Below are 11,563 nucleotides of genomic sequence, written 5' to 3' on the forward strand. Positions count from 1 at the left end.
GGGCGGCGGCAGTTGAAGGCGGGCGGCGGTGGGGGTGGTGGCGGTGCGGGCGGCGGCGGGTGGGGCGGCGGTGCGGGCGGCGGCGGGTGGGGCGGGGCGGTGCGGGAGTGCCGTGGGACTTGGGTGGCGCGGGTCGGAAGGGCGTGCGGGGAGGGGGAGGGGGGCGGAGGCTCGGGGGGGGAGGGGGGGGGGGGAGGAACAGCCGGGGGGAAGAGGCGGCGGCGGCAGAGCCAGGCTGTCGGAGCGTGAGGCGCAGCGGGGGGCGGTGTTGGGGCGCAGGCGCGGCGTGCGGTGGCGCGGCGGGCAGGGCGGAGCGGTGCGGCACGTTGTGGCGGGCGAGGCGCCGGGGGGGCCTTGGGGGCGCGCGGCCGAGACGAGAGGGACTGGAGAGGCCGACGTCGCGGGCGGCGCAACAGCCGCTCGAGGTGTGCAGGGAGGGGAAGAGGAGGGGGGGGGCGACGGCGCACCGTTCTCGTCGACGCCGTCGTGGACGCACCCGCCGATCGCGTCCCCGCGCTCGGTCGCCTTGATCGGGCCTCCGAGCCCCACGCACATCGCGCAGACGATGGACGACTTGCCGGTGCCGTTCGGGCCGATGATGCAGTTGAGCTTTCCCGGGTCGGCCGTCAGCTCCGCCGACCTGGGGGCGGCGGCGCGACGCGGTCGGCGTCCGCCCGGGCGGCGCGGCGCGGTCGGTCCCCAGCGAAGAGGGTGTGAGGCGGGCGCGGCAGGCGCGGCGGGCGCACGTGTACGACATGAAGTTGCGGAGCTTGATGCGGACGATGGTGCCTTTGGTGTGGGTCCGGCGCCGCTGGGACGGCGGCTCGTCCTCCGTATCCGCGTCGCGCACTCGAGGCATGATCAGAAGCGGCGGCGGCTGGGCGCCCGCGGCTGGCCGGAGCGGTCGCTCGGAGCAGGAATTCGCGCTCGGCTGCGGAAATAAAGAATTTTGCCGCCGCTCGCACAAATAGAGGGCTCCCGCGGCGATCAACACCGCAACTCCTTTTCTAAATTTCACCACGCTTCTTACGCTCGCGCCGTTGGGAAACGCAAGGCGCACCTTTTTGTTTTGAAGACCTCGATACTTAGCGCACTGCTCGGGCGAGAGCTCAAACACGTGCCGCGTCTCGTCTTCGCCGCCGGCTACGCGCACAGACACAGTGCGCGGCAGCGCCGACACGTCAACCCGCGTGTACGTCAGCGACGGGTCCCGCACGCCGCACGAGGCGCATGCGTGCAGCGGCAGCGCGTGCGCCACTCTGCAGACTGTCGAGTTCTTTCCTTTGGAGCGGGGAGGCCGACTCTCGCTCCTGCTGTGAGGACCTCTCGGTGAGGACCTCTCGCGTGCGCTGAGGACTTCTGTCTGACTCGTGAGGACCTCTCGTGAGGACCTCTTCTCCTCTCTTGCTTCACTTGGCATCGCCCGCACGTCGCGGCTCGATTGGCGTGTCCCGGCAGCCTCAGCTCACGCCGTGGTAGATTAATTGGGGTGTGCCGGTCCGCCCCGCACACACGCACACACCAAAGTAAAAGATGTGGGAGGTAGATAGACTCAGCAGCTGAGATGGTGTAGGGTTAAGAAAGAAGAGTCAAAAGTTTGAAAGGCCTCTTTGGGGTGTGTGGTGCATCTCAGGGGAACATTAGACATTTCTCATACCACTGGTATGCATTCAACGTGAAAAGAATTGTAGGCTCGTCTCCCGCCAAACCAAAAGTTTCAAGTCGTCGCCGCGAAGGGGGCTGTCCCAGGAGCTGCAACTAGATAGAGACGGCCGCGCGGCGGCCCGCGGATACAGCATACACCGAAGTCCGCTCTTCCTACTCGACTACCGGGGTGCCGTAGTTGGGTCTCGGGGCGAATCGGCTCCCAACCAAGCTCTCTCATTTCCACGAAAAAACACCGGAAGGGAAACACGCTCTCGTGTTAAATCTCTAGGCAACCGTTTTGGGTTTTCGTGTTAGTGTCCAGTGCGCGCCAGAAAGAAAGAAAGAAAACACACTTACATGAAGTGCTCCATCCTCTTAGTGCGCGGTCCAAGCAGAGGGATGCGCCGCCACCACACAGGACACAGGGAGGGATTTGTGCGCGCCAGTCCCTTGTGTTTCGCCTTCGATACATATATACGTACTACACATGATGCGTGTGCTGCGCGACCACGCCGTGTACTCGCTGCACACGCCCGGCAGCCAACGCGCCGCACAGCGTGCGCTCCACCCGCCGCGCGGTGACGGCCCCTATGCCATCGACACCATGGGCCTCCCTTTCACAGCGTATCGTCCCCCTCGCGAACGGGTCTAAGCTTTGCGGCGGCAACCTCCGGTGGCAGGCTCGGCGACCGAGAGGCCTTTGGCTGCCTCCTCGATAGCAGGCGGTTCACGCTGCGGCCGGCCTGATAGAGCGCAACGGCTGCGAGGGTGGTGAGGCAGAGCCAGCCGAGAAGACCGAGGAACGACATAGCAGCGGGCTGCTCCATCGCCGCTGCCGCGACTAGGCTGGCTCTTCCCGGCAAGCCATGCGAGCCGTGCGAGGGCCTGTGCTTGCCCGGCGTCTTGTTCGCTCGTGACGCGAGTTGGCGAGTGCGTCGCTGCTGTGTCGATCTGCCGACGCCGTGCACTGTGCTGGCGATATGGCCCATCCAGGTGCCGCGCGCGTCACGTGTTTGTTGACGTCGTGCGCACCCGCCTGATCCGTGTGCTGTGCGCCACTGACCGCCTTGTCGACCTCCTCCGTCGAGCTGAAGGTGACGAAGCCGACGCCCTTAAACTCCTGCGTCTCGCGGTCGTTGAGCCACCGCACGCCGGTCACGGTGCCCGCCGCATTGAAGAAGTTCGTGGCCGTGCGGCCCTTCGCGTCGCGCGCCTCGAGGTCGGGGCCGGCGGCGAGGATGGCCAGGCCCGCGGTGGTGGAGCGGCTCTCGCACGCGGCCATGAGGGGCGTGGTGCCGCCCTCTGGCGCCAGGTTGAGGTCGGCGCCGGCAGCGATCAGGACCTCGATCGCCGCAGCCTGGCCGTGACAAGCGGCCGTGACGAGGGGAGTGGTGCCGCTGCCGCTCGCCTGGTTGACGTCCGCGCCCGCCGCGCAAAGCAGCTCCAACACATCGGCGTGGCCGCTCTGCGCGGCTTAGTTTGAAGAGCGGCGGGGGACACCCTGTTGTGCTCCCACGCCAGGTTGACGTCAATGCCCGGGGTCGCGCACAGCGCCGCCACCACGTCGGCGTGGCCCAGCTCCGCGGCGATGTAGAGGGGGGCGATGCCGTGGCTGTACGCCAGGTTGACGTCGATGCCCGGCGCCGCGCACAGCGCCGCCGCCACATCGGCGTGGCCGTTCTGCACGGCCATATACAGGGGGGTGGTGCCGTCGCTCATTGCCCGGTTGACGTCGACACCTCGCGCATCGCACAGCGCCGCTGCCACGGCAGCGTGGCCCACTTCTGCGGCGATCAGCAAGGGGGTCCAGCCGTCGCCGCCCGCTTCGTTGACGTCGATGCCCGGCGTCGCGAGCATGCGTTTCAGCACCTCGGGAGTGACGCTACTCCCGATGAGACGCTACTCCCTTCGAACCTAGCTGTTGCGATACGATGAGGCGCAGCAGTGCGGACCTCGTCGGTCCACCAGGCATGACCAGCGCGAATGCAGTGTAGAGACAGATGAAGCCGCCGTGCCCGCCATGGGTTGAAAACGCACACACGTCCAGCACTGCGACTGAAACCCCGAAGAGCAGCCGGAGGGGCCATGCTACGCTCGGGTCTAAGATCACCAGCAGCGCTCCCGAAAGGAAGAGGACAAGGCGTGCAGCGTGCTGCAATCGCCCGGTGCAAACGACTCGAAGGGCCGGTATCGGCATCCACGATGGGCACCTGCGCACTTGTGCTGGCTCGTACTCGCCGTGGTAGTAGGAGAATGCAAGCAGCGTGAGCAGCGCGTATACGCTTCGGTCGCTCGCCGCGCACAGCACGACCACCAAGTAGGCGACCGCAAGCGCCGCCAGGAACACGGAGGGGCTGACGATCTTGTCGTCGTCGATCGACCACGGCAGGTTGCCGATGAAGAGCTCGACGCAGCCTTCCGGCTTCTCCTTCTGCGGCTTGTAGGTGCGCTGCGGCCTTGACTGCGCTGGGGGCGTAGGCCTCCGCTGCGTGTGTATGGCCACGGTCTTTGGCAGCGTCTGCGACGCGAATGGCACAGGCAGTTGGTAGTACTCGAGCTCGCGCTTCAGCTCGCTTGCAGCTGTCGGGGACACCGGCCCATCGAGAGAGCCGGTGCGCATGAAGTTGAGGATGATGCGAAAGTGCGTGCCGTCGCGGTCGATGAAGACGTATCCATCGTCGCTGCTGGCACATCGTGCCGTCCAGAAAACATGGCACCGAGCATGGACTCAGGGTATCTGGTGAGAGTGCTCAAGGTAGTCTCAAACTTGATTCCGCCAACGTTCAGCCTCACACGCTGCTTGAACTGGCCAAGATTACCCATCATGCTCTGCAGTTCTGTGAGCTCGCGCTGCACAGTTTCCTGCTGCAACCGTAAGCCATCCACAGTGCGCTGCAAGGCATCAAGGTTGAACGCAGCGTTCGCCATATGGCGGGCACACGACGAGAACGGGAGACCCCAAGACACGTATGGTTTATGCGTCGGTTAGAGGGCGGGGGGCAAGGGTGACGGGCAAGAAGCGAGGGAGCCAGCAGAGGCGAGGACGTACGCGGGCGGCAAGAAACGCATCTACAAAGTTAAAAAATCATTCTTCGGAACATACCCTTAGCCCCTTAGGTGAACATTTCAACGACGAAACGCGGCTGATGACATTCGACCTGCAACGGCGAGATGCCGCCAGATTCTCAAACTTTGGGCGCGTACGTACACACGAGCTCGTGGTGGGGTAGAGTGGAGCTGAACCCCGTTTTGGAGCTGAGCCCTCTGCTCCCATGGCGGTCCCCCAGTCGTGCTGGGTGTTGACGACCGACGCACCACCATTCATCATCACCGACGCCTCGCCCGAATGGCAGGCGCTTTGGGGCTACAGCAAGCAGGAGGCGGCTGGAAAGCCGCTGTCGGCCATCCTGCACAAGGTTGGATTTTCTGACATGGCTGCTGGCAAGGTCGTCGCCCGCAAGGCGGTCACCGGGGACGACTCGGCAACTCAGTGCACCAACGTCGCGCGCGGTGGTCACGTGTACTCGCACAAGCTCACACTGACGCGGGTGAATGGCCACCTCAAGGGGGTGTCCCGCAGCATTGAGCTCATCCCCGCGTCTCTGACGGACTACTACTCGGCGGAGCTCCATGCCTCGCTCAGTGAGGCGGGCGAGCGGCCGATGGAGTGCTCGGTCGACGAGGCGCTCCACCTGCAGCCCGATGCCTCCATGGCCGCCGACATCTCGCCCGAGCACAGTGACCTCCCGGAGTACTACGCGGAGTTTTCCAAGCGCTCCCTCTCCCAGGCGCTCGCGCGGAAGGCGATGTGCAGGGCTTCTGTCGACGAGGCTGGCCAGGACCCGTGCGATGCGGAGATTGACGCGTCGTACCACATCGGCTCTCTGTGCCACTTTTATGAGCAAGCAAAACTCCGCGCCGACTCACAGGCTGCGTTGCGCCGCGAGATGAGTGGCGCCTCCGTCGACGAGACTGAGCTGGGCCCGCACGCCGGCGACGCCAACGAGGTCGACTCGTCCTACCACCTCGGCTCTCTCTGCCACTGGATGGCGCACGAGAGCCAAAGGGCGGCTTCCCAGGCGGCGCTGCGGAGCTCGGTGAAAGTCTGCAAGGTCGACGACGACGCGGTGGAGCCTCCGTTTGGAGAGCTCGCCGGCAGCCCGCTCACGGCCTGATGCTGCCGGCGGCCCCTCGGCACGCGCTCTGGTGAAGTCGGTGTGGTGGAAGTGGACTCCGAGCGATCGCTCGGCCCTGACGCACCACATCGAGCAAACTTGGCGCGCCACGTACGCGGACAGGTCAGCGAAATTGCGGGAACCTGGCGTGTAGGAGATTGGACTGGTGATGTGATTGGGCACGCACAATGCGAATGGTATGTTCGATTGCGGTGCGGGTCGTCGGCTCGTGCGAGAGAGGAGAGTCGTTGTTGTCCGGTGGCAGCAGGCATCGGCCGACAGCAGAGGCCGTATTTATTAACGGAGTGGGCGGGCGCGCGGTGCGGCGCGGCGTGTGCGTGTGTGCGACTGCAACGAAGGACCGCTCGCAAGGGACCATTGGGTTTGTACTATTAACAGCAAAGGCGCTCTCACCACCGCTTGAAAGGGACCATTGCGCATTGGGCTTGTATAATTAAAAACGAAGTAGTAGGTAGGTAGAAAGGTGAAGAACAGCCAGGCTCGGACTGGACACCAACGCGGTATGGGTGGACGCTGGACAGATGATAACGAAGGCGCTCTCAAAAAAAGAATTGTGCGAACAGAATTCACGAATAGGTCTCGGGTTTGACGCACGGGGTCACTCCCGCGAAACCCGTGAACTAGCCGGGGCAGTCGGAGAAGTGGCAACTCCGTGCACTGACGGTCGGCCGTCAGAAAACACGCCTCCGTGGCTCGGGTTACACCAATCCTCGGCCACCTCGAGAACCTCGACAGAGAATTCACGACTCGCGCGCGGCCTTGCCGCGCTTGCCGCCGCGGGCGGCCCCTTGCCACAAGACCCGACTATAGAGGCAAGCATCATACGCGCCCATGCCAGCTGAAACCGTCAACAACGAGTACGTGTACGTCTACACTCTCGACTCCACCGCCGCCAGCCTCATCGCCATCAGCTTTGCGCTCTTCATCGTTCTGCCCATCGCTACGTGGGCCTGGTTCGTGAGCCCGCTCTGGCGGAGCGGCGGCACGAGCGGCTGGATCGCGCGCGGCGGCGGCGGGCGGATGCACAGCACGGCGAGGGGCGCGAAGCGCCGCACCCCGCCGCCCGCCCTCGTCTCCTTCCGCGACGTGCACTACTCGGTGACGCTGCCGGGCCGCGAGAGGCAGGAGCTGCACGTGCTCAAGGGCGTGAGCGGGGTGCTGCGGCCGGGGACGCTGACCGCCATCATGGGGCCGTCGGGCTGCGGCAAGTCGACCCTCCTCGACGTCCTCGCCGACACCAAGCGCGTCGGCGTCGTCGAGGGGGACGTGCGGCGAGACACTTCCGAGACACTTCCGAGACACTTCCGAGACACCTCCGAGACACCTCCGAGACACCTCCGAGACACCTCCGAGACACCTCCGAGACACCTCCGAGACACTTCCGAGTCGAGCGGACGGTGGAGGGTCGCCACACACGTCTGCCACCTCCCTGACACGTCCACGACACGTCCACGACGCGTCCACGACGGGTCCCCGACGGGTCCCCGACGGGTCCCTGGCCCTGACACGTCCGCGACTCGCCCCCGCTGTGCAGGTGCGGCTGAACGGCGCAGAGCGCGGGCCGGACTTTCGGTCGACGTGCGCGTACGTGATGCAGGAGGACTGCTGCCACTCGACGCTCACCGTCCGGGAGACGCTCTGGTTTGTCTGCGCGCTGCGGCTCGGTCCCGACATTGGCCGGCACGAGCGGCTCGAGCTGATTGACGCGACGATGGAGGACGCCAGCCTCGCGCGAAAGTGGCCAGCTAGTCAACGAGTTGACGACGAGCGTATGGAGTCTGACTAGGACGTTGACCTCGCTCACGTCGCCGACACGCGGATCGGCGACGACGTGTCTGGAGGCTTGTCGGGCGGACAGCGCCGCCGCGTCACGATCGCGATCGAGCTCCTCTCTGGCCCCGCGCCGCTAGAAGCGGACCAGAAGACGCACTCTCCTCCTCCAACCGGCGCTCCGAGAGTGCACGCACCCTGCTGCATTCCGCCGTACATTCGGCTGTACGCCACTGTACCTCGTCGCCCCTCGCACGCACGCGCTGCTCTGGACGAGACCGCCTCCTATTCACAGCTCTTCTATTCACAGCTCTTCTATTCACAGCTGCGCTGCACGAGACCGCCTTGTCCGCCCCGAGGCTGGCGTACGGCACGCACGCACGTAGGCCCCGCGCTGGTACTGCTCGACGAGCCAACCTCTGGGCTGGACGCGTACGGCGCGCAGCAGGTGGTGGCCTGCCTCGCACACAACGCCGCCAGCACACAACGCCAGCGACGTCTCTCGCCCTCTGCGCCGCCCCCGCTGCGTGGGGGGTCGATGGCACTGGCCGCCCCCACCTCCACTCTGAAGCGGGCGCGGGGCGGCACCGCACACGAGCGGCGGAGCGGCTTTGCGAGTGCCTTCGCACTGCTAGGTGGTCGCGGCGCTCCGCCGCTTCGCGGACCGCGGCCGCACCCTCGCCTGCACCATCCACCAGCCGCGCGCCGAGACGTTCCGGCTCTTCCACCAGCTGCTGCTGGTCAAGGCGGGCGAGACAATGTACTGCGGGCCGGTGGCGCAGGTGCCCCGCACTGTCTACCGCACCACCCACGGGACTGAACCCACGCTTGGAGGCGACGGCTCTGACGGGGACGGTGCCCGTGGACTCGCAGGTGCCCGACTTTCTTCGCGGCTGCGGCGTGCCGTGCCCGCCGTCGGTGAGCTCGCGCCGCCGTGGGCCGTCGAGACATTGCGTCGGGACACGTCTGCACGGCGTGTCCGAGACGCGTTGTCCCCCCGGCAGGTGAACCCCGCCGACGTGGTGGTCGACCTCACGCACACCAAGGAGGCGGACGCGGACGAGGACGGCGGCGAGGCGGTCGACTTGGTGGCGCGCTTCGCAGAGTCGGACCTCCGGCGCGAGATGCGACGCGTCCCATACCTCCGCCGTGCCGAACCCAGCGTGGGTTCAGTCCCGTGGGCCGTGCGGTAGGCGCGAGATCGAGGCGGAGATCGACTCGGTCGAGATCGGCCGCCATCCCGCGCTGGCGGACCTGGCGGCCCAGTCGCTCAAGGCGCCGCAGGAGGAGGAGGGGCGCGGCGGCTGCTGCGGCGGCGGCGGCGGCGGCGGCTACCCAAACCCGCTGCTGCACCAGGTCGGTGTGCTCGTGCGGAGGCAGTGGACGCTGGACCTGCGCGACTTTGGGTACAAGTTCACTTGGGTGGGCTTCAGTGCAGCCTCGTCCCTCGCGCCATTCCTGAAGGAGGCTGGCTCACGACGCGGCACCCCGCTCTCCTCTCAGGTCCTCAACGGCTTCGTGCTCGCCCTCAACGCCTCCACGTACCTCCTCGTCGCGCAGGCCCGCTCACCCAGCGTGCACTGGGCTTTGCGCTCTGAGATGCCGTGCCGGCGCCCGCCCGTGTCCCGGTGTGGAGCCGCGAGGTCTAGGAAGTGTCTAGGAAGTGTCTAGGAAGTGTCTAGGAAGTGTCCCGGTGTGGAGACGCGAGGGTCGCCTGGCCCTCGCCCCACCACACTCTCTCTGTGTGTGTGTGTGTGTGTGGAGAAGTGTCCCTCCCCTTCCCTCCCCTCGTCGCGCAGCCGCCGCTCGACGCGCAGCCCGCCTCCGTCTACCGCGACGACATGGGCTGCTCGGCGAACCTCGGTAGCGGCGACGGGGTGCAGGGGTGCGTCTGCCACTTGGACATGGCAGACAGCGCCGACGGCGGATACACCGTGGCCGACGACGTGGCGGAGTGCGGCCAGGCGCCGTGGCCCCTCGAATGCTTCAAACACACGCGCCTCTCTCACAGCCCACGGGGCACGACGAGGGCGCGGACTGGCGCAGATTAGCACGCACACCGGCACACCAGCCGGAGCACCGGTCCCTAGAGGCGGACACGCGGCTTTGGAAGCGGAGCGCGTGCTCTTGTCCGTCCAACTAGCGCTCGAGAGGAGGCGCACTCGGCTGTGTACCACTCCGCCGCCACGCGGCTGCCTTCCCCGCCCCCCCCGCCCTGAGGTGTGCGCGTGCACGGCGTTAGGCGCTGGTGGCGCGCACCAACGTTGACTTTGCGCACCGCGGCCTCCTCTTCCTCCCCTACCTCCAGAGGTGTCGAATCCGGTGTGCGGGCTCAGCGGCGTGGGTGGCGCGGTAGGCTTCCTCTTCCTCGTCGTCAACGCGCTCTTCATCAACGAGGCGGTCTTCGTCCCGACCATCATCGCGGACAAGCGCTTCTTCGCGCGCGAGCACGGAGCGAACGCCTGCTCTGCGATGCATCTCGCCACATCTCCCCGCATCTCCCCACACCTCCCCACATCTCCCCACACCTCCCCACATCTCCCCGCATCCCCCCACATCTCCCCACATCTCCCCGCATCCCCCCACACCTCCCCACATCTCGCCACATCTCGCATCTTTCCCCACACCCCCTCCACTTCTCCCCACATCTCGCCACATCTCGCATCTCTGCCCACACCTCCCCACATCTCCCCACACCTCCCCACACCTCCCCCCACCTCCCCCCATCTCGCCACGTCTCCCCTCGCAGGAGCGCGCGCCTACTCTGTCCTCGCCTGGCACGCCGCCTTGCTCGCCACGCGGCGGACCGGCGCAGCCCACTCTGAGCCACCACTCCTTCCTCCTCACTCAGGCACCTCGCCTGGCTGGTCAAGCTCGGGCTCACCGCGGCGCTCAAGGCGCTCTTCTACACGCCCTGCTTCTACTTCCTCGGCCAGCTCCGCCTCGACGCCACGGCCTACCTCGCCGCCGCCTTCGCCACCGGCGGGATGGGCTTCGCCGGCTCCGCGGTCGAGATCCCCCCGAGATTGCCCGAGATCGCCGGCTCCGCGGTCGAGATCCGCCGAGATTGCCCGAGATCTCCCCGAGATTGCCCGAGCTCTCCTCCGAGACCCGAGCCAGTTCACCGCGCCGGCTCGCCGGTCGGGAGGCTGGCCGCACCTCGCCATATCTCCCCATATCTCCCCATATCTCGCCGGTCGGGAGGCTGGCCGCACCTCGCCATATCTCCCCATATCTCCCCATATCTCGCCGGTCGGGAGGCTGGCCGCACCTCGCCATATCTCCCCATATCTCCCCATATCTCGCCGGTCGGGAGGCTGGCCGCACCTCGCCATATCTCGCCATATCTCCCCATATCTCGCCGGTCGGGAGGCTGGCCGCACCTCGCCATATCTCCCCATATCTCCCCATATCTCGCCGGTCGGGAGGCTGGCCGCACCTCGCCATATCTCCCCATATCTCCCCATATCTCGCCGGTCGGGAGGCTGGCCGCACCTGGTCCTTCCTCCCCCCTACCCCCTTGCCCCCCCCCCCTCCTCCGGCTCCCTACCATCCTCCCCCCTTGCACACCCGTGCCTACATAGGTCGCCATGCTCATCACCACGCTCATGCCCGGGCTCGGCGCCGCCACCACCGCCTTCGGCTGCGCGGTGCTCCTCTACCAGAACGTGTGCGGCTTCTTCCTCCCGATCGCCGCCATCCCGCCCTACCTGCTGTGGCTCGCCTGGTCGTCCGTCTTCACGTACGGCTACTACGCAATCATCAACTCGCAGCAGCTCGGCACCGTCATGACGGGCGCCGGCGAGAACGTCGAGGACCGGCTCGTCTTCGCCTTCTGCTTCGTCCTCTACGCGTGGTGCCTCTCCCCCTCACCACCTCTCCCCACCCCTCCCCCCACCCCTCCCCACCCCTCTTTATGGGGCACCACAACTCCACACCCCTCCCCACCT

General features: G+C 66.5%; 3 protein-coding genes across 3 annotated transcripts in view; 1 reads left to right on the forward strand and 2 right to left on the reverse strand.

The window, feature by feature from the left end:
- EMIHUDRAFT_457217 (hypothetical protein) overlaps positions 1 to 1,420 on the reverse strand; it is a gene marked incomplete at its 5' end in the record, with an annotated part of 6,078 nt that extends 4,658 nt beyond the window's left edge. Inside the window, 3 exons of the mRNA XM_005779686.1 lie at positions 468 to 630; positions 782 to 1,281; positions 1,414 to 1,420. Of these exons, the coding sequence (XP_005779743.1) occupies positions 468 to 630; positions 782 to 1,281; positions 1,414 to 1,420 (670 nt within the window). The remainder of the gene's footprint in view (positions 1 to 467; positions 631 to 781; positions 1,282 to 1,413) is intronic.
- Positions 1,421 to 1,963: 543 nt separating this feature from the next.
- EMIHUDRAFT_366697 (hypothetical protein) lies at positions 1,964 to 2,700 on the reverse strand. Its single transcript, XM_005779687.1, has one exon. It carries the CDS (start codon positions 2,472 to 2,474, stop codon positions 2,265 to 2,267), a length of 210 nt encoding a protein of 69 aa, XP_005779744.1. The 5' UTR covers positions 2,475 to 2,700; the 3' UTR covers positions 1,964 to 2,264.
- A 3,944-nt stretch (positions 2,701 to 6,644) lies between these two features.
- Positions 6,645 to 11,563, forward strand: part of EMIHUDRAFT_430087 (hypothetical protein) — a 5,741-nt gene continuing 822 nt past the window's right edge. Inside the window, exons 1-15 of the mRNA XM_005779688.1 lie at positions 6,645 to 7,109; positions 7,378 to 7,560; positions 7,630 to 7,738; positions 8,000 to 8,061; positions 8,249 to 8,395; positions 8,487 to 8,531; positions 8,618 to 8,730; positions 8,807 to 9,035; positions 9,117 to 9,173; positions 9,413 to 9,577; positions 9,856 to 9,895; positions 9,970 to 10,065; positions 10,363 to 10,390; positions 10,465 to 10,621; positions 11,198 to 11,469. Of these exons, the coding sequence (XP_005779745.1) occupies positions 6,675 to 7,109; positions 7,378 to 7,560; positions 7,630 to 7,738; positions 8,000 to 8,061; positions 8,249 to 8,395; positions 8,487 to 8,531; positions 8,618 to 8,730; positions 8,807 to 9,035; positions 9,117 to 9,173; positions 9,413 to 9,577; positions 9,856 to 9,895; positions 9,970 to 10,065; positions 10,363 to 10,390; positions 10,465 to 10,621; positions 11,198 to 11,469 (2,138 nt within the window). The 5' untranslated portion in view covers positions 6,645 to 6,674. The remainder of the gene's footprint in view (positions 7,110 to 7,377; positions 7,561 to 7,629; positions 7,739 to 7,999; positions 8,062 to 8,248; positions 8,396 to 8,486; positions 8,532 to 8,617; positions 8,731 to 8,806; positions 9,036 to 9,116; positions 9,174 to 9,412; positions 9,578 to 9,855; positions 9,896 to 9,969; positions 10,066 to 10,362; positions 10,391 to 10,464; positions 10,622 to 11,197; positions 11,470 to 11,563) is intronic.

The sequence above is a fragment of the Emiliania huxleyi genome, assembly GCF_000372725.1.
Source record: "Emiliania huxleyi CCMP1516 unplaced genomic scaffold EMIHUscaffold_229, whole genome shotgun sequence".
In the NCBI taxonomy this organism is placed as follows: Eukaryota; Haptophyta; order Isochrysidales; family Noelaerhabdaceae; genus Emiliania; species Emiliania huxleyi.